The sequence below is a fragment of the Pantherophis guttatus genome, chromosome 8 (genome assembly GCF_059756535.1).
Source record: "Pantherophis guttatus breed Tessera chromosome 8, ASM5975653v1, whole genome shotgun sequence".
NCBI classification, from domain to species: Eukaryota; Metazoa; Chordata; class Lepidosauria; order Squamata; family Colubridae; genus Pantherophis; species Pantherophis guttatus.
The window spans coordinates 8184679-8206763 of NC_142070.1; the positions used below are offsets into that span (position 1 = coordinate 8184679).

General features: G+C 47.8%; 1 protein-coding gene across 5 annotated transcripts in view; it reads right to left on the minus strand.

The window, feature by feature from the left end:
* CCDC158 (coiled-coil domain containing 158) overlaps window positions 1–22085 on the minus strand; it is a 77408-nt gene that overhangs the window by 42995 nt on the left and 12328 nt on the right. For all 5 annotated transcript variants that reach the window (XM_034431237.3, XM_087874862.1, XM_087874860.1 and 2 more), the window contains exons 5-11: window positions 20532–20641; window positions 18472–18799; window positions 17559–17635; window positions 14680–14790; window positions 12276–12390; window positions 7232–7429; window positions 2566–3048 (exon numbers count right to left, since the gene is read on the minus strand). In XM_034431237.3, coding sequence (XP_034287128.2) covers window positions 2566–3048; window positions 7232–7429; window positions 12276–12390; window positions 14680–14790; window positions 17559–17635; window positions 18472–18799; window positions 20532–20641 — 1422 coding nt within the window. The remainder of the gene's footprint in view (window positions 1–2565; window positions 3049–7231; window positions 7430–12275; window positions 12391–14679; window positions 14791–17558; window positions 17636–18471; window positions 18800–20531; window positions 20642–22085) is intronic.

Sequence of the window (22085 nt, forward strand, 5' to 3'; positions counted from 1 at the left end):
GCACGAAGGAGAGTGAACGAAGTTGTTCCCTGCAAATTGCTTCAGTTGGCGTTCTTCCTTAAATAGGCTAAGGGAGTGGCCAATTAGCCCCAAGCTTTACTCTCGAGGAGACCTCCTCCTGAGGAGCCACTCCTGCCTTTTGGCAGCTTTGCGCGCCCGTGCATTGAGAAGAGGTTCCTCCTCTTCGTCCTCTTCACTTAAAGGAGCTTCTGGAGGTTCTGAAGGCCCTGGCTGAATCCCTGCCTCTGGCACCACAACTTCTCCAGCCTCCTCATTGTCCGACTCGAGTGCCAGCTGCACAGGCTGCTGGCGCAGCACCACACCAGCCTCCTCACTGTCCGAATCAGCCACCAGCCGCACAGGCCGCGTACGGGCCACAACAGCTTCTGACGAGCAATGTCAATGGGTAGGCCAGATTCACTGAACAGCCACATTACTAACTTATCAACCGCAGGGGTTTACTTAACAACTATACCATAGCAAGGGACGTTGTAAAATGGGACAAAACTCGCTTGACAAATGTCTCACTTAACCACAGAAGTTTTGGGCTCAATTGTGGTCGTACGTCGAGGACTATTTGTACTGCTTTAGGACAGCACAATGGCTGCATGGCGTCTGTCAAAAGACAGAGCAATCAACCAAGGAGTATGGATGGAGTTACTTTTTCCAGGCCCAAGTGATACTCTGTGGTTTTCATATCTCAAAACCAGTGGTAATCTAGTACAGGTTGTCCTCAACTTACAACAGTTGATTTAGTGACTATTTAAAGTTACAAAGCACTGAAAGAAGTGACTTACGACCGTTTCTTTACACTTATGACCATCGTAGCATCCCCATGGTCATCTGATCAACATTTGGACACTTGGCAACTGATACATATTTATCAGGGGTGAAATGTTCCCGGTTCGGACAGGATCGCCCGATCCGGTAGCGATGGCAGCAGGTGGTTCGGAGAACCAGTAGCAAAAATTCCTGCCCCCCCCCAATGCCCAGCTGAGCCACGCAATCATCAGAGGCTTTTTAAAATTATTTTTAAAAGCATTTTTTCTACAACCTCTTCGGCCGAAAAAATGCTTTTAAAACTAAAAAAAACAAGCCTCTGATGATCGTGCGGCTCAGCTGGGATCATCAGAGGCTTTTAAAAGCAATTTTTTTTACAACTACAGTTGTAAAAAAAATGGTTTTAAAAGGAAAAAAATTTTCTGACGATCAGGCAACTCAGCTGGGATCGTCAGAGGCTTTTAAAAGCATTTTTTTGCAAAAAAATGGTTTTAAAAGTTAAACAACAAAAAAAAAGTTGGCCACACCCACCCAGTCACATTACCCCCCCCACCAAACCACACCCACAGAACCGGTAGTAACAAATTTTACATTTCACCACTGATATTTATGCAATATTTATGTATTTGCTAACTGTGTTACTACTACTAACTGCAATGATATACTTAACAACTGCAGCAACAAAGCTGGTAAAATGGGACAAGAGTCGCTTAACAACAGAAACTTTGGGCTCAACTGTCGTCCTACGTCGAGGACTACCTACATTGCCTCCTGCTCATGTCTAGTTGGTAGGACCTATCGCCGCAGAAAGATTAAAGAAGCCGGGAATTGGATCCTGCACCCAAAGATTTAAAACCCCTGATATTTGCTAAAATCGAACCTCTCAACCTAGGTGGACAGCACTAGCTTGGAAAACTTTGAATTAATCCTAATAGAGCTAGTCCTCAATTTACAACCATTCGTTTAGTGACCGTTCGAAGCTAAATTGGCCCTGAAAAAAGTGACTTTCTGAACATTTTCATTGCTGTGGTCATGTGATCCAAATTTGGACGCTTGGCCACCGGTTCATATTTACGACGGTTGCAGTGTCCCCGAGGTTGTGTGATTCCCCTTTTGCGACTTTCCAATAAGCCAAGTCAACGGGGAAGCCAGATTCCCTTAACAGCCACAGCGATTCAGCATCAATAAAGGTTGTAAAATGGGGTGACATTCAGAGGTGAGCTTCAAAATTTTTAGCAAAGGGTTCTCTGCCCAGTTGCTGGGTGGACGTGGCCATGGTGGGTGTGGCCTAGTCGGCCTCCTGCCCAGGAGGGTGGGGGGGCGTTTTTGCCCTCCCCGGGCACCAGAGGCTTTCTTTGAGCCTCCGGGAGAGTGAAAATGGCCTCCCCAGGCTCTGGAGGCCCTCTGGAGACCAGAAACAGGCCCGTTTCCGTCCTTCCCGAACTTCCGGTAAGCCCATTTTTCGGCCTCCCCAAGCCTCCGTGTGCACCCTGCACTTACCTGCATCCAAAATGCACTGAGTGTGGACTCCTGAGAGGGGAGGGGCGAGGTGGGAGGGGACAGCCAGGAGTGGGATTTAGGGGTTCTCCAAACTGCACAGAATCTTTGCTAAAGGTTCTCCCGAACCCCTGCGAACCCCACCCCTGGCGACACTGATTTTAAAACTGTCTCACTTAGCAACAAGAAACATCAGGCTCGTGATTGCGGTCGTAAGTCGAGGACTACCTGGGACCAAAAAGAAAAACTGCGTCTTTCAGAAGAGGCAAGGGAGTGAAAGTTAGGCACCTTCAGTTCTTGGAGTTCGACTTTCTTCTCGCCGACTTCTTTTATGAGTTGAGACTTCTCTGTCTCCATGGCGCCAGCTGTCCGGCCATGTTGGCTTACGATCTCGGTCATGCCCTCGACTTGTTTCTGGAGGATCTCAATCACCTTCTCCTTCTCCGCCAGCTGCACCTTCAGGGACTCGCAGTCGGACTGCACGCCTCGCAAGAGCTCGCTTTCGCTTTTCAGCTGCTGGAACTCTTGCCGCTTGCTGTCCACTCGTCCCCGCAGCTTATTGATCTCGTCGTTGGTGCATTCGATGACCCTTTCCTTCTCCAGATGGGAACATCTCAGATCGGCGATGACCCTCTCTGCCGAATCCAAGCTTAATTTCCTTTCGTTCAGCTCTTGGGAAGCTTTATGGAGTTTTTCTTTGGTCGAATTTAGCTGGGCCAAGATTGAGGATTCTCTCTCTAGGCTGTCATTCCTCTCTTTAATTGCGGACATCTGGAAAAGGAAAGATATACTGTTTTTCCCCAATGCTTTCACCACACCGAAGGAATGTCCCAAATGAAACAGAACTAGGAAGACGAGCGGCTTAAGGTGAACCTGGTTTCTGCCCTACAAGCCTCAGGAGGCTCTCAGTCTTCCAATATTTGAGGGGCTGCCACAGAGAGGAGGGAGGGAGTCAAGCTATTTTCCAAAGCACCCGAAGGCCACACAAGGAATAATGGATGGAAACTGACCAAGGAGATTTTCAACCTGGAAATAAGGATAAACTTCCTAACAGTGAGAACAATCAACCCATGGAACAGAAGTTGCCTTCAAAAGTTATGGGTGCTTCATCACTGGAAGCTTTTAAGAAGAGACTGGACTGCCATCTGTCAGAAATCGTCCGTGATGGCGAACCTATGGCACGCGTGCCGGAAGTGGCATGCAAGAGCCATCTCTCCGGGCACGCTAGCTGTCGCCTGTTGCTCTTCCTCGGTTCCTGGTTTTCTGGTTTCTGGCACACATGCGTGCCGGCCAGCTGATCTTCGTGCACGCGGAAGTGCCGGAAACCGGAAGTGCAGCTCCCTGGCGCACATGCGCTGGCCGGGAAGCTGAGTTTCTGGTTTCCGGTGCATGCATGTGCGCCATCCAGTTAATCTTTGTGCGTGCATGTGTGCCAGAAAGACCAAGTGACCGCAACCAGAAGCTCAGCTGCTCTTCCGGTTTTCAGCGTGCCTACATGTGCGCGCCGGAGAGCTGTTCTTCCGGTTTCTGGCGCTCCTGCGCGTGCGCATGTGCGCTCCTGTTTCGGCATTTGTTGGCAAAAAGGTTCGCCATCACTGGTGTAGGGTCTCCTGCTTGGGCAGGGGGTTGGACTAGATGACCTGCGAGATCCCTTCCAACTCTTGTTAATCTGTATCTGTTTTCAACCACTCTCCTCCCCAAAATAAGCGCAACAAGGTAGGGCAGGCTCAGAGATTGTCTCTGGATCAGGGGTGGGTTCTAACATTTTTTACTACCGGTTCTGTGGGCGTGGCTTATTTTGTGGGCGTGGCTTGATGGTCATGTGACAATTCTTTAGGATTTAGCAGAGGTACTGGTCTACCAGGCTTTTAACTGCTTGCAGAGCTGTACCAATCTATTCATTTTGTTTTTGGAGGCACCGGTCTACTCATTCGTTTTTGGAGGCACTGGTCTACCACCACACTGCCTTTTAACACTGATGAGCTATAGGGCGGCACTCTGAAGCCCCGTAGCAAGAGTTTAAACAGTTTTTTTCCTTCTAGCCGATCAGTTGGGACTCGGGAGTGAGCAATAGATTGGGGGTGGGGCCAAATAAAAGGTAATAATAACGTGGGGGGTCGGGGGGGCAGTTCCTGAAAAAGAGAACCGGTTCGGTGATGTCATATCATCACCGCTACCGGCTCGGCCGAACCGGGCTGAACCGGGGGAACCCACCATTGCTCTGGATCATATTACCAAGGGAGCCTCATTTCCCCAATCCTACCACCACTTCCTAATGATTTCTCTACTCTGGATGAGGTTCTGCACTAAACCTTATTTGTGTGTGTCTGTGAAATGACACCCGTTGAAATTTGAAATCCTCCTTCAACTGGGGAATGTATCAAGGCCCTGCCACGATTCTTTCCTCTCCAGCTATGTACATAATTGGCATTTGACTAATAACCAGGGGACTGGTAGCATCTTTTCCAACTCACAAAAACTCACCGAATGTCTTTTCATAAACGTGGAAGCTAGCAAAAGTGCTGGAGGGCTCGTCCTGATTCTCCTAGCATGCCAGCACGGGTAGTCCTCGACTTCTAACAGTTCATTTAGTGACCGTTCAAAGTTACAACGGCACTGAAAAAAGGGACTTACGGACGTTATTTTTATGACTGCTGCAGCATCCCGGTGGTCACGTGATCAAAATTCAGACATGTGGCAACTAGTTCAGATTTATGACGGTTGCAGTGTCCCTGGGGTCACGCAATCACCCTTTTGCGACCTTCCAGCAAGCCAAATCAATGGGAAAGCCAGATTCACTTAACAACGATGCTATTAACTTAACAACTGCAGCGATTCCCTTAACAACCGTAGCAAGGAATGTCATAAAATGGGGCAAAATTCACTTAACGAATGTTGTTTTAGCTAGCAAGAGAAATGCCGCGGCTCAATTGTAAGCGGACTACCTGTATTTTTGCTGCCACTGTGGAGTGATGCTGCCCCCTGCAGGTCATTGAGAATGAAAACACACAAGGCATTTTTTTCAAGAGGCAAATAAACTTTCAGGTTTTTCTTTGAAGACATTTCGCTTCTCATCCAAGAAGCTTCTTCAGCTCTGTCTGTCTCCAGTCTACAACACCACAATCTCCAATCTCCAAAGAGGCCATTTATGTCAAAACTGAACAGCCTCTCTCGACAGAAGGGGAGAGATACGACATCATCTATCTCCAGTCTACAACACAGTCCTTTCGGCAGTTCCAAGAAGGCTCCGCATCAGTGGTGGGTTTCAAATGTTTTTACTACCGGTTCTGTGGGTGTGGCTTGGTGGGTGTGGCATGGCTTGGTGGGCGTGGCAGGGGAAGGATACTGTAAAATCTCCATTCCCTCCCCACTCCAGGGGAAGGATACTGTAAAATCTCTATTCCAGAGGAAGGATACTGTAAAATCTCCATTCCCTCCCCACTCTGAGGGAAGGATGTTGCAAAATCTTCATTTCCTCCCGATCAACTGGGATTAGATGGGGACAGGGCCAGTCAGAGGCGGTATTTACCGGTTCTCCGAACTACTCAAAATTTCCGCTACCGGTTCTCCAGAACTGGTCAGAACCAGTGGTGGGTTCCTCCTGGTTTGGTCCGGTTCGGCCGAGCTGGTAGCGGTGACGATATGACGTCACCGAACCAGTTCTCCTCCCCCCCGCCCTCCCACCCCCCCCATGTTATTCTTATCTTTTATTTGGTCCCACCCGCAATCTATTGCTGCCTCCTGAGTCCCAGCTGATGACTAGAGGGAAAAAAACTGTTTAAACTCTTGCCGCGGGGCTTCAAAGGGCCGTCCTACAGCTGATCAGTGTTAAAAGCAAACAAATGAGCTGGGTTGTAAGTGCGAGGACTGGTCGTAAGTGCGAGGATCTTCCAGAAATGGCTCTAACCAGCTAGCCACGCCCACCTAGTCACATGACCTCCAAGCCACACCCACAAAATAAGCCACGCCCACAGAACCAGTAGTAAAAAAATTTAGAACCCACCCCTGGTCAGAACCTGCTGAAACCCATTTTCACTACTCAGGTGACCTTGAGGACACAGATAAACCTCCAGGTGATCTCAATGACTCTCTAAAAAGGATGCAAATGACCATCTGTCTGCAAGAAGTATAAATCCTTCCCTTCCCCACCATCCTAGTCAGAGCTGAAGAAGCTTCTTGGAGGAGAAGCGAAACGTCTTCAAAGAAAACCCCTGAAAAACCAGTTGCCTCTTGTAAAAAAAGCATCTTTGGGACAACAATGACCTGGATGACTGAGAATCTCCATAGACATAAGGCCTTCAATCTTTTGGGCATCGGGGACCAGTTCCGTGGAAAGAGATTTTTCCACGGACCGGAGGGGGCGTGGTTTTGTGTGATGCCTGTATCCTGCGGATGGGGCTTCGTTTGCTTGCGCGGACCGGTTTCCGGCATGCCGTGGACCGGTGCCAATCCATGGACCGCGGATTGGGGACCCCTGCCATTAAGGAGTCTTACCTCTATTACTAGTATCCTTCTCATCTTTTCTACTACCTCCTCTGGGGCAAAACTCACTTAACGAATGTCTCACTTAACAACATACCGTGTTTCCCCGAAAATAAGACCCTGTCTTATATTTTTTTTGAACCCTGAAATAAGCGCTTGGCCTTATTGCCATGCGCTCAAAAGCCCGATTGGGCTTATTATCAGGGGATGTCTTATTTTGGGGGAAACAAAGTTGTGGTCGTAAATCGAGGACTACCTGTATTACTCCTTCTCATCTTGTCTACTTCTTATTGGCATCGTTATTATGATTATTAATACTCTTGTTGCTTTGCATGCATATACTGAGAACTTCTGCACCAGAGACAAAGTTCCTTGTGGGTCTAATCATGGCTCGGCCAAATAAAGTATTCTAGAAGTTTGGGAAAGGCTCAAGATCAGGTGGGATTTTGTGGGACCTTCTTCCTTTTCTGACCTGACGCTGAACTTGTCCTTCACACTCCATCTGCAAGGACCGGACGATGGAGTCCAAGCGCTGCAGCTCCATGTTTTTGTTGTCCAGCTCTCTCCGCAGATTGTCGATGGTGATGCTGCTCCCCGTGTCTCGATCCCAGAGCCTCTTATTCTGCTCCTTTTCCAGATTCAGTTCTACATCCTTCTTGTGGAGTTCAGCCTACAAGGCAAGGCAACGCGTTAACCAAAGCTTCATCGTTTCTGAACGTTGAGGAAAAAAATATAAAACTCTTAAAAATAAAGCCTGAAAGATGTACAGGTAGTCCTCGACGTACGACCCCAATTGAGCCTCACATTTCTGTTGGCTAAATGAGACATTTGTTAAGTGAGTTTTGTCCCAGTTTACAACAGTTGTTAAGTGAATCTGCCATTGTTAAATTAGGCACATGGTTGTTAAGTGAATCTGCTGTTGTTAAGTCCCAAAGGTGCTTTTTTCAACAGGCAACTGGACTTTTTGGTGTTTTCTTTGAAGACGTTTCGCTTCTCATCCAAGAAACTTCTTCAGCTCTGATTGAGGGAAGAAAAAGCTGAAGGAGCTTCTTGGATGAGAAGCGAAATGTCTTCAAAGAAAAATCAGAAAGTCCAGTTCAGTGGTGAAATCCAAATTGTTTTACTACCGGATCTGTGGGAGTGGCTTGGTGGGTGTGGTGTGGTGTGGCTTGGTAGGCGTGGCAGGGGAAGGATACTGCAAAATCTCCATTCCCACCCCACTCCAGGGGAAGGATACTGCAAAATCCCCATTCCCACCCCACTCTGGGGCCAGCCAGAAGTGGTATTTGCAGATTCTCCAAACTACTTAAAATTTCCGCTACTGGTTCTCCAAAAGCTGTCAGAACCTGCTGGATTTCACCCCCTAGTCCAGTTGCCTCTTGAAAAAAGAAAGCACTTTTGGGACAACAATAACCTGGAGGACTGAGAATCTCCATAGACATCTGCCGTTGTTAAATTAGTCACACGGTTGTTAAGTGAATCCCGCTTCCCCATTGACTTTGCTTGTCAAAACGTCGCAAAAAAACCCTGATCACATGAGTCCGGGACACTGCAACTGTCATAAATATGAATCCGTTGCCAAGCGGCTGAATTTTGATCACGTGTCTATGGGGACGCTGCAACGGTCTTAACTGTGAAAAACGGTCACGAGTCACTTTTTTCCAGCACCGTCGTAACTGTGAATGTCACTGAATGAAATGTCGTTAAGCAGAGGGTTACCTGTAATCCAGGAGCAGCCGATCCTAAACAAACTAAACATTTTCCACGCTCAAGTTAAGCTCGGTAAAATGAAATAAAGCTCAAAGGAAAAATTAGTACGATTTACAATCTACCGGTACTTAAGCAAAATATCTGCCTAGTCTGGGAGGCAGAAATTGTTTAGCTGGTAACTCCAGAAACATGGGGGTTTCTTGGGACAAAAGGCACAAAATGCCTTTTTTCTCCCGAGGGTCCTCCTCTTATCTCCAAAATGATGGTTCTGAAGCGATAACCTCAGTGTGAGATTGGATTGAACGGCATCGCTTAAATTTTTATGCCTTTTTCCGTAGTGAAAATAACAATAAACAACGGTTAGCAGCAAAAAAAAGTGAGAAAAGACGTTTTCAAGCAGGAAAAATGCAAAAGATGTAAAGAGAACAGGTTTCTTTCTCTCTTGCTGCTCATCTCTTTTACCATCTTCCTTTTTCAGGTCCCGAATCGAGCTTCTGCTTCAGACTGCTGGCTGACCTTCCTTCCTTCCTTCCTTCCTTCCTTCCTTCCTTCCTTCCTTCCTTCCTTCCTTCCTTCCTTTCCTTCCTTCCTTCCTTTCTCTTTCTCTCTCTTCCTTCCTTTTTCTTTCTTTCCTTTCTTGTTTTTTTTTTACAGATTAACAGAGTTGGAAGGGATCTTGTAGGTCATTTAGTCCAACCCTTCCCTCCCTCCCTCCCTCCCTCCCTCCCTCCCTCCCTTCCGTCCCTCCCTCCCTCCCTCCCTCTCTCTCTCTCTCTCTCTCTCTCTGATGGATTGAATACAGCTAAGTCCTTGTCCCAAAATCACTTTATAAACTTGAAATATTCTCAATATTTCTCTCATTGGACCTGATAGTGTTTTTTAATCCTTTTAACTATGTTAGAAGATATGCTCCCAACATTGAACAACTAACACCAAATAAGATTTATTTAACAACAGCCTCTATAGAGATAAATAAAGTAGTTAAGTAGCTACATTGTACCAAAGAGTTGCCTTTGGTGAGATGGGCAGCATACAACTCTAGATTCGTAATCTCTTAGGCCAGGGGTGGGCAATTGTGGCTCTTTTACAACCTGTGGACTTCAACTCCCAGCTGTCTCAGGAATTCTGGGAGTTGAAGTCCACAGGTTGTAAAAGAGCCACAATTGCCCACCCTTGTCTTAGGCCACAAGCATAGAGTTGCCAGGTGTCCACTATTTGAGCGGACAGTCCGCTTTTTTCACATTATGTTCACTATTTTTTTTCACAAAATAGTGGACATTTTTTTTATTCAAAAGCTTTATGATGAAATGGTACGTAATCTAAAGCTGTACAGTCTAAGAGAATAAGGAGAATCGCGCTTTGTCTTTTTTTTCATAAGTTAGAATGAGACAAAGATCGAATATCCATTGAACTCGATTCTCCGAAAAAATTAATGACGAGATTAAAATAAAAATATATTATAAAATTATGTACAGTTCACATTTTTAAAATGTATTGTAGCTTGTGTCGACTGACCTAAAATGACATCGAGTGATGAGAGTGACAGCAGCGAGATTTCAAATTCTTTAAAACGAAAGAGAGGAGTGTGCAAATACACCAAAGACTGGGAAGCTACTTTTGCATGGATTACCAACAACGAAACCAACAGAACAAATATGACGGCCTACTGTAAATTGTTTGTAAGAAAATATAAAATTTAATTGTAAACTTTTTTTTTATTTTTTTACTACTTAACACCCCCCCCCCCGCTTGTCCGCTATTTTTGCAAGCAGACCTGGCAACCCTACACAAGCAATGTGATGAAGGAAGGGGTGGGGGTGGGATAAATTTGCAACTCTTTACCTACATCCCACTGACACTTAGTCAGTAGGCTGTGAGGGGCTCAAGAGTCAGTCCCAATGAAGTTGAAAGTATGCATGTATGGCATTATCATGAAGATGAGTTTGGTTTTCTACTGTACGATCTAATGGCCTGAGCTCCTCATAAAGTCATGGAATTTGACCGACTTAGCTCGATTATGAACCCCGAGATTCGCAAAAGCCATTTTTCAATTGAAGCTGTGACCTGTGCCAGATTCCTACCAACAATTGCTGAACCTCATCATCTAAGTTTCCAGTTTCTTGGCTGTATTGATCCCTTTCAATCTGAGCTTCAGTCATCTCAGAGTGAACCAGGTGCAGCTGCTTCTCCAGATCTTCTATCTAAAGCATTAATACAAAAACACACTCAGAAACGACCCTCGGAGGCGGCACAGAATGCAGGTTGCTAAGAATGTCAGTCTTTTGGGTTTTGTTTTTTTTTTTACTTCACTTTTGTTGTGGCTCTGTCCTCCGAGCCTATCTTATCGGAGGAAGAAGGCTCCGAACATGAAGGAGAGGAGACGGTCAGGCCTCTCTCTCCAGGACCCTCCTCTCTGGCAATGCCTCAGGTGTCTCCCGAAGGAGAAGAGATTGGCCAGGAGCCAGGTGTTTCTGAGCTGTCGGATAGTGACGAAGAAACATTGTGGTTGGACCCACGCCAGCGTCGGAGAGACAAGCGTGAGCAGCAGAAAAGGAGGCGTGCCAGAGATTAAGCTGAGTCACTGGACCACACCCCACAGGCTATAAAAGGGAGTGTGGTGGCCATTCGGACTCTGTGACGGACAAAGCTAATCTCTGGCGAGGCACTTTGCACCTTCGGACACAACACCTATTTGCTGTGGATTTAATTACAAACTGGACTATTCAAACTGTGTGTATTTTTGTCTGTGTTATCGGAGTAAAAGTTCTTGGCAGGCAGCCACGGAGTTGCTGCCAAGTTCCTCATCACTGACGTTGAGTGTTTGAAGAGTTTATTTAACCCTCGGCTGGCTGGTTGGGTGTGTGCGTGGTACGGGGACAGAACAACTTTGTAGCCTAGCTCAAGAAGGTGGCAACGCTTAACTGGGCTTCGTTGAGTTGAAAAAGCTAAGCCTGGCCAGATCTAGTTTAAGAGCTGGCTGGGAGACCACCAGGAAAAAATATCCTAGAAGGCAGCAGTGGCAAATTACTTCTGCATAGTTGTCCACATCCATGAAGACATCACAAATCAAGTACAACTTGGGAGTTTTTTAAACCTTCAACCTATAGTTTTTATAATGTGTGGAATCATCTTCTTTTAACAACCCCATTATTCCTTGCGGGGTGGAGTCTAGGCAACTGAATGGAGCTAGCAGAGTGTTTCCTGGCCAGATGCCCTTCCTGTTGCCAATGCGGAGTTATATTCAGCAGATACATTTTCATCGTGCCCAGAGAGAGAAATATCTGCCTCTACCTAGGATCGAACTCACAGCCTTCTGATTGTGAGGCGAGAGCTTCACCTCTAGGCCACTGCACCACTCAAATACACCTCTATACTGCGGTCTTTGATGTCTTTTATGTCGCTAAGCGAGACAGTGGTAAAGTGAATTTTGTCCCACTTTATGACCTTTCTCACCCTGGTTGTTAAGTGAATCGCTGCAGCTGTTACGTTGTATGGGGAATCCGGCTTCCCAATTGACTTTGCTTGCCGGAAGGTCACAAAAGGGGACGCTGCAACTGTCATAAATATGAGTCAGTTGCCAAGCGTCTGAATTTTGATCGTGTGACCAACGGGGATGCTTGCAACGGTCCTAAGTGTGAAAAACAGTCATAAGTCACTTTTTTTCCAGAGTCGTCGTAACTTTGAACGGTCACTAAATGAATTGTTGTAAGTCGAGGACTACCTGTAGTCAGGAAATGAGCTGCGTTTACAATCGCCAAGGTCAATTTCGCCCAGATTTCAAAGGTCACCAACACTCTCACACTCACCTTATCCTGGGACAACCTCATGGCTTCCCGTAGCTCAGAGCGCAATTGAGAAATTGTGCCTTCCAGCTGACTGATTTGGCGCAAATACAAAGATTTCTGATTTTTGGCTTGTTCTCTGAGAATAAAGAGAGGAAATTAAACCCAAATGAGAATCTAAAATATTCAGGAGCAGACAGTGTAGTTATAAAGGTGAGAATGATGCTTGAAATCTAAGCAGACAATGAGACGTGACAAATCACTGCCAAAAATGCAGTTTTGCAGGTATCATCACCATCATCTTTTAACGACCCCATAATGCCTTGCGGGGTGGAGTCTGGGCAACTGAATGGAGCTAGCAGAGTGTTTTACTGGCTGGATGCCCTTCCTGTCACCAATGCGGAGTTTTTGTTCAGCAGATATATTCTCAGTGTGCTCAGAGCAGGGGTGGGTTCTACTTACCTTCACTACCGGTTCGCATTGTGCCCACGAACCGGTAGTAAATGATGCACATGCAGATCACATGATAGACGATCTGCATGTGCAGATTGCCTATGATGACGTCCAGGTCAGTGGGCGGAGCCTCCCGCTGGTTTTACTACCGGTTCATGCGAACCGGTCTGAACCAGGGGCAACCCACCACTGGCCCAGAGAGAGAAATATATCTGCCTCTACCTAGGATCAAACTCAGAGCCCCACATCTGGGCCACCGCACCACTCCTGCAGTTTTGCAGTCATCACAAATGAATATTAGATGTGCAATTTGAAGAGCCGGATAAATTTTTGGGGAGAGGGAGGTGGAAACAGGTTTGTCCATCCGTACAGGCCATTGTGCATTGTGTCTTCTCTGCCTCCGAGGGCCAGGGGCATGGGACAAAGCACCAGAAGGAAGGTTAGGTCACCGTGCTCTGCTAAAGGCTCTCTCTTTAATTCTTTGGCTGGAATTCCTGAAACAAGAGTTCCGGTGGACATTTTCATTTTCATTTTATTTAATTTGTATACTGCCCTACTCCCGAAGGACTCAGGGCGGTGAACAGGCACAGAATAAAACACATAGAATACAAAAATTAAGAGCAGAAGTAAAATCGAATTAAATCAATTTAGCCCAAGACAAATTTAAAACCCCAGGTTAAGAACAAATTAAAATTTACATTAAAATTTACATTAAAAAAGAATGGGAAAGGTTAGGCCAGGTCCGCCTGGTGAAATAAAAAGGTCTTAAGAGTGCGGCGGAAGGTGCGTAGATCCGGGATCCTCCGTATCTCTGGGGGGAACTCGTTCCAGATAGTAGGTGCCACCACAGAGAAGGCTCTCCCCCTGGGGGCCGCCAGCCGACATTGTTTGGCCGACGGCACCCGGAGGAGTCCCTCTCTGTGAGAGCGTACCGGCCGGTGGGAGGCCGTTTGCGGCAGCAGGCGGTCCCCTAAATAACCAGTTCCTAAGCCATGGAGCGCTCTAAAGGTGGTAACCAAAACCTTGAAGCGCACCGGGAAGACCACCGGGAGCCAGTGCAGCTCGCGCAGGAGAGGTGTTACATGGGAGCGCCACGTTGCTCCCATAACCACCCGCGCGGCCGCACTCTGCGCCAGTTGGAGCCTCCGGGTGCTCCTCAAGGGGAACCCCATGTAGAGAGCGTTGCAGTAGTGGGTGTCAGCTGATGTCTATGGAGATTGTTAATCATCCAGGTCATGGTTATCCCGAAGGTGCTTTCCCCAAAAAGACAACTAGAGTTTCTTGCATTTTTTTTGGCCTTCTTGGATGAGCTTCTTGGATGAGAAGCAAAAACGTTTTCAAATGAAAAAAAAAAACCAACAAGAAAGTCCAGTTGCCTTTTGGAAAAAGCACCTTTGAGGCAGGGGTGGGCCGCTGGGGGCTCGGGAGAACCTCTAGCTAAGACTCTGTGCAGTTCGGAAAACCCCCAAATCCCACTCCTGGCTGGTCCTGCCCCGCCCCACCCACCCTGCCCTGCCCCTCACAGTAGTCCCAGGTGGCCTGTTTTGGATGCAGGTAAGTGCAGGCTGCGTGTGGAGGCTCGGGGAGGGCGAAAAACGGGTCTACCGGAAGTTCAGGAGGGCTGGGCCCGTTTCTGGCCTCCAGAGGGCCTCTGGAGCCTGTGGAGACTGTTTTTGTCCTCCCAGAGGCTTGAGGAAAGCCTCCGGAGCCTGGGGAGGGCAAAAACGCACCACCCCACACTGTGGTGCAGGACGCCGACTAGGCCACGCCCACCCTGGCCACGCCCACTCAACAACCGGGCAGAGAACCGCTTGCTAAAATTTTTGAAGCCCACCCCTGCTTTGGGGCATTTGCTTTAGATGTGCTGTCTGGGGAATTCTGGGAGTTGAAGTCCACAGGTCTTAAAACTGCCGAGTTTCATGAAACGTTACTCGGGAACATTTGCTGGGACGCCCTTCGGAAGAGTATTACGTACTGAATGATTTCCATCTGGCTTTGAATATTGTTGGCGTGGCTGTGGGAAGCCTTCGCTGCCTCCCTCAGTACTTCCAGATCCTGCTCATGTTCACCGATCAGCCTCTCAACACTGTTATTAAAAAAAACCAGACACACACATACAATAAAGGAATAGCGATAAGGCATCCGTGGTCTAATGGGCCAATTACCTCTCATCAAGCATGTGCCCCGCCCCCCGCATATGCGTATGTCCCCTACGCATGCGGGGAGGGCCGTGCATGCGCCCCCCGCACATGTGCCCCATCCCTTGCACCCCGTTTTGGCTTCCAGGTTGGTGCAGGAGGCTTTCCAGGCCCAAAAAGGGGGGCCTGTGCCCCGTTTTGGGCCTGGCAAGCCTCCTGCATCAACCTGTGCCCCCCGCATGTGCCCCCCACATGCATGCGTGGCAGAGACCCAAAGACCAGCTGGCCGGCGGAAGGTGGTGGAACTGGGATGGGGTGACAGCTGGCGTGCCTGCAGAGAGGGCTCTGCGTGCCACTTGTGGCACTCGTGCCATAGGTTCGCCATCACGGTTCTAAACTCATGATTGCGAACCTATGGCACGCGTGCCAGAGGTTGCACGCGGAGCCCTCTCTATGGGCACGCGCACCGTCACCAGCTGCTCTTCTGGTTTCCAGCACGTACATGCTCGCCAGCCAGTTGGTCTTTATAGGTGCCGGAGCATTGGAAAACGGCCTGAAAATGGCCCAAAAAACGCCCAAAAAACAGTCATGCATGCGCCACCCAGCTGGTCTTCGAATTTCCGGTGCTCTGGCATGCGTGAAAACCAGCTGGCTGGCGTGCATAAATCCCAGCCAGCTGGTCTTTGGGTTTCCAGCGCTCCGGCGCACGCACATGCACATGCATGCACGCCAGTGGTGGCTTTGCGTGCGATCGGCTTCGCGCAAGCGTGTTGAATTTCAGTACAGCTGAGGCATGGCAATCCGCTCTGCTGTGCCTTACAGCTGGGCTAAAAATGAAGGAATACAGGTAAGTATATCACGGGGGTGGGCGGGAGGGCCCAGCTGATGGTCGGAGCGAACCGGTTTGCTCTCACATCAAGATTTCCGCTACCGGCTCTCCCAAACTGGGGAGAACCGGTAGCAGCCCATCACTGATGCACGTACGTTCCAGTTTGCACACTTGGTGCCGAAAAGTTTCGCCATCACTGTTCTAAACTCTTCCTTCTTCCTTTCTCTTGTAACAATGAATGGCTGATGTACGTGCCTTCACTAGAATAATTATTCGGAAGCAGTATTTTTAGGGAAACCTCTGGTTCTTAATTTTATTAAGCAACCTAGGAACTGAGCATCTTTTACGACACACTTCCACTGATACCGCTTTATTTTTGATGAACTTCTTGATTTTTTATGGGGGTTAGATTGGCTTCTATGAGACCTTTCTCAGGAGCAGTACTGAACTTTTTCAAGACCCGTTCCTTCAGGTTTTTTTCTAATTATCCTCCCACCAACAATTAAAAAAAAAAAAACATTTTAAATTTCATGCTGCTTTTGCTAACAATGGATTAAAACCTCTTCTAGCCATAGATCAACTTTCTGTGTTTCTGTTTTTCTCTGTTTTGTAAAGCTTTAACTTTTTTTGTTTTAGTCTGCTTTGACCTACTGCATCAGATTTCATTTCTCTCTCTGTGTGTGTGTGAAACATTTTGTTTCTCCTAATACAGGTCCTCAATTTACAACCGTTCCTTTAGTGACCCTTTGAAGTTACAACGGCATTGAAAAAAGGGATGAATGATCAGTCCTTGCACTTATGACCATGGCAGCACCCCCACAGTCATATAATCAAAATTTGGATGCTCGGCAACTGGCACGTATTTATGACAGCTGCACTGTCCCAGGGTCACATGATCCCTTTTTGTGACCTTCCCATCCAGCTTCTGACAAGCAGAGTCAATGGAGGAAGTTAAGTTTGCTTAATGACAGTGGGGCCAATTGCAGTGATTCACTTAACAATCGTGGGGAAAAAAGGTTACAAAATCAGGCACAGTGTGATGACCCAGGGCATGGCACAAAGGCAACACAGCCAGAGAACTGTTATGAGTTCCTTTATTGGCACCAACTTTGCCCCCAACGTCCCGTTTACACTCTTGCCTGGAGAAAAGCTCTCCCACAAACCTGCAGCAGCTTCTGGCTGCAGATACTCCAGTCCAAATGCTGTAAGCAGAATGACTGCAAGTCAATCACTCCAGCAAGGCAAGATAAGGAGTCCCAAAAGCAAAGAATTCACGGAAATAATTCCAGCAAGACAAGATAAGCACACAGAAGCACGGCATTAATTCAAACAGTCAGGAGGAATGCCAGGAATGCAGGCCACAACTCTCGACACTAGATGAATTCAGCATTTGTTCCCGACAAACCCCCCTTCCAACTGCCCCTCCTTTAAACTCCATCCCCAGGTGTGCCTTGTGAAGGGAATCAGGGCCCTTTCCTTCCTCGTAAGCCACGCAACCCAAGTTGCTCTCTTTTGCATTCTTCCCTGCATGCCCTAGGATGAGGTGGGGGTGGGCCTTGGTCTTCATCTGAACCCCCTCTCCCTTGTTCTACCTCTCCTCTGCTCTGCCCAGCCTGGCTTTACCTTCTCCAGTTTCCTCCATAGCCAACAGAGCCACTCTCCCGCTCTCTGTCAGCTGTTGTCTTCCGTCTCAGATTCAGACTCCGACGGGGGCATGACACACAGCGCATTTAATAACTTAATCACTTTCTTGGAAATGGAACTTCTGCACCCCATTGTGGTTGTAAATCAAGGACTATCTGTAATCTGCTGTGGGAACTTTCTTGATGAATGACATGAAAATAATCTAAAATAATGTTTAAAATGAAGGAACCGGAAACGGCGTACCTGTCCTGATGTTGCTGAAGCAAAATTTCGGTTTTCGACTGTGATTCTCTTTGCATCATATCTATTTGGTCTTCCAGCTGATAAAATGTCACAAATTATGGTTAATTAAAAATTATTCTAATGCAAGGAACTATATAGTGCAAACGACAAAGAAGTTTCCTCAGTAGTCAGAGCACTGTGGCCATTTCTAAAACATGGTGCTAAGACAAATAAGAGGAATAGCCTCAAGTTTGCTGAGTATCTATTTTTACCCTTACATTGACAATAATCTTCAAGTAAATATTACTTCATCCTACTGCCAGGGCTGATAACATGTTTTTGAGGAATTCCATCTACATTTCCATAAGATAGCATAAGACAGTCCCTTACTCCTGTTTTCTCTGACTACAGGTGGTCCTCGGCTTACAACAGTTCATTTAGTGACCGTTTGAAGTTACAATGGCACTGAAAAAAGTGACTTAGGACCATTTTTCACACTTATGACCGTTGCGGCATCCCTATGGTGATGTGATCAAAATTCAGATGCTTGGAAACTGACTCATATTTATGACCGTTGTAGCGTCACAAGGTTATCTGGTCCCCTTTTGCGACCTTCTGACAAGCAAAGTCAATAGGATAAGCCAGATTCATTTAACAACCGTGGTTCCTAACTTAACAACTGCAAGTGGCAAACGGGGCAAAATTCACTTAACAACTGTCTCGCTTAGAAGCAGAAATGTTGGGCTCAATCGTGGCCATAAGCTGAGAGCAGTTTCCCAGCAACAACGGTCATAAAATGGGACAAATTCACTTAACAACTGTTTCGCACAGCAACAATAATGTTGGGATCCGTTGCGGTCGTTAAGTCGAGGACTGCCTGTACATTTCCAAATTTGGAGTGAAGATAAGCAACTTAAGAGGAAAAATCACGTACTGGGACAAACTTGGATTTCAAACGCAACACCTCTGCTTCGAAGTCCTGGAGAATCCTGGCGAAAGCAGTGGGCAGGTAGGAGACGCGGACGCTGGCAATGCTTTCATATCCATACGACTTCTGGTCTGGACCCCCTTCGTAGTGCAGGAGAAGACCGCGGAGCTGTTCGAATACGTCGTCATGGCCCTGGACCAACTTTTTCAAATAGTCAATCTGGCTACTGGATTCCTTCAGCATTTCCTCCTGAAGCTGGCTGGCCGTCTTCAACTCATCCACCGTGGCTCTCAGCCTGCTATTGTGACCTTCTTGCGAGTGAGATTCCTTTCGTCTATTGATCGGGAAAGAAAGAACCCAACCCCCCCCAAAAAAGAGAAGAGAAACGAAGATGATTAGAGGGGCTGGAGGTTAAAACATACAAAGAACGTTGGAAGGAATTGGGTACGTCCAGGGGTAGGATTCAAAAATTTTAGCAACCGGTTCTCTGCCCGATTGCTGGGTGGGCGTGGCCATAGTGGGCGTGGCCTACTCAACCTCCTGCACCACGGCGGGTAGCTCTGGAGGCTTTCCTCAAGCCTCCGGGAGGGAAAAAATGCCTCCCCCAGGCTCCGGAGGCCCTCCGGAGGCCCTCTGAGGCCAGAAACAGGCCCATTTCCAGAACTTCTGGGAGGCCCGTTTTTCGGCCTCCCCAGGCTCTGGAGGCTTCTCGCAAGCCTCCAGGAGTTCGAAAACAGATTCCCCCAGGCTCCAGAGGCCCTCCGGAGGCTGGAAATGGGCCTATTTCTGGAGTTCCGGTAGGCCCATTTTTCACCCTCCCAGAGCCTCCGCGCGGGCGCTGCATTTACCTGGCATCCAAAACGGGCTGTGTGGAGACTCCTGAGAGGGGAGGGGCAGGGTGGCCGGGATCAGCCAGTCCTTGCAACTACCGGTTCGGTGAACCAGATATAAAATTAGCATCTGGTTCACGCGAACTGGTCCAAACCGGCTGAATCCCACCCTGGGTATGTCTAGTTGAATGAAAAGAAGGACCAGGGGCTCCGGCGGCTTTCCTCAAGCCTCCAGGAGGGCAAAAATGGCCTCTCCCTTCTGGAGGCCAGAAACAGGCCCGTTTCCAGACTTCCGGTACTTCCGGTAGGCCCATATTTTGCCCTCCTCAGGCTCCGGATGCTTCACTCGAGCCTCCAGGACGGCGAAAACAGCCTCCCCCAGGCTCCGGAGGCTCTCAGAAGGCTGGAAATGGGCCCGTTTCTGGAGTTCCGGTAGGCCCGTTTTCGCCCTCCCAGAGCCTCCGCGCAGGCCCTGCATTTACCTGGCATCTAAAACGGGCTGTGTGGAGACTCCTGGGAGGGGAGGGGCAGGGTGACTGGGGTCAACCAGTCCTTGCAATTACCAATTCGGCAGAACCAGTCCAAACCAGCTGAATTCCACCCCTGGTTCCTATAAGACATTGGTGCCCCCTCAAAGACAGCCCGAGCAGATGTCCCAGCACGGCCAGCCGGTTCCCATAACAAAATGAACTGAAGGGATTGGTGGATGTAATGGACTATGGGTGGTCTGTGGGGAAAAGGGGGAATGAATGGTATGCTTGCTTTTGCATGGGAAACCCAGAGCTGGTTTTGCTCCTTCTGTGCTAATGTGATTTGTTCAGTAAAGTTTGTACTCTTGGTAAAATAATGTCCCAGGAGTTTCTTTTTCTGGATTCGCCAACTGGACAGTTGACAGCGAGTTAGAAAGAAAGACTCAGCTGCCTTTGAAATCATTTCCCACTTAAATCATTTTGGAGCCAACCCAGAAAAAAGTAATCGCCAAGAAAAATGGCGAACTTGCCAGGCTCAAGGTTGACTCAACCTTCCATCCTTTCTAAGGTAGGTAAATTGAGGACCCAGTTGTGGGGGCAATAAGCTGACTTTGTATAAATATATAAAAGGATGAAGGCTATTGCTTAGCGCATTGTAAGCTGCCCTGAGTCTCCGGAGAAGGGCGGCATATAAATCAAATTTAAAAAAAAAAAAATGGACCTAGGATTGGTGACTCTGTTTGGTTCAGGCTATGAGGGGACTCACCTTAATTCACTAAGGGATTCTTTCTCTCTCATTGCGTTTTCCAGACTCGTCTGCAGCTCAATAATTGATTGCCGTAAAGCGAATTTCTGTTGCTCGTGTTGTTCTGTGTTCTACAGGAGATGAAATGAGGCAATTAAATGCTGGGGGAATGGGGCAAACCGCAGAGACAGAAGCAGGGGAGAGATTTTCTGGAACACAGCAATGGAAAGAAAGCATTCCTTAGGAAACGAATTCACTTGGAGCTTTCCTGCTACAGGTAGTCCTCAACTTACAACCATTTGTTTAGTGACTGAAGTTACAACGGCACTGAAATAAGTGACATGATCTGTCAGACCTGCCACTACTTACCATATTTTTCATAGTATAAGATATACTCTCCCCCCACAAATGTGGGTGGAAATGTCTGCGCGTCTTATACAGCAAATGTTGCTGAAGCCCCACCCATCCGCTGGCCCCCACCCTTCGGCTGTTTTCAGTCTCCGCATGCCCCATTTTAGACCCGTTCCAGGCTGCTGGGATCGCCACAGCACTTCGCTGCCGATTGCTGCCTCCGCACTTCGTGTTTTTGGCCTCCTCATGCCCCATTTTTGGCCTCTGCGCATCATGTTTTTGGCCCATTCCAGGTGGCGGGGATCGGCAGTGGTGGCAGGAGAAATCCCAGCCACTTGGAATGGGCCAAAAATGCGACGCACAGAGGCCAAAAATGGGGCGTGTGGAGGCTGAAAACACGATGCACAGAGGCTGAAAATGCGACACACGGAGGCAGCAGTCGGTGGCGATGTGCTGTGGTGATCTCGGCAACCTGGAAGAGGTCTAAAATGGAGCATGCGGAGGCTAAAAATGCAATGTGAGGAGGCCAAAAATGTGACACGGTGAGGTAGTGATGGGCTGTGGCAATCCCCACAGCCTGGAACAGCTGATTGGCGGTATTCCAGAAGGCCGATTCAACCGCCAATCAGCTGCTCGTGCTGAATCAGGCTGCGATAACATGCTGAAGCTAACCAGGCTGTTTGCTGTTTGCTGCAAGGACGCTAGCCAGATGAATACCGATGGATGCTGGTAGGCAGAAGCAGATTTTTTTTTTCTTGTTTTCCTCACCAAAAACTGATGTGCATCTTATACTCCAGAGCATCTTATACTACGAAAAATAAGTAAATCTCTAAATAGAAATGATTCTTGGCTCCATTTCTTGAGAAAGGTATAATGTATTAGAGATCATATGTATTGCAATATTGCAAAGTCAAAACTGAGAATTGTGCAGCCAAATCCCTGAATTCTACTTTTCCCTCCCTTAATTACCTCTCATTGCCCACCCCCGTATCATCAATCAGGTCCCGGCAAGACATTTTCATAATGGTCAGTGCAGATCACTTCTGATGACGTCCAGGGTCAGTGGGCGGAGCCTCCCGCCAGTTTTACTACCGGTTCTTGCGAACCGGTCCAAACCGGGGACAACCCACCACTGCCTTGAAGCAACATCTTGAGAAGATACAGCCCTTACTTTCATTTCCCCAAGCATTTCCCACTTCTTTTCCCTTCCCCACGTTTCATGGC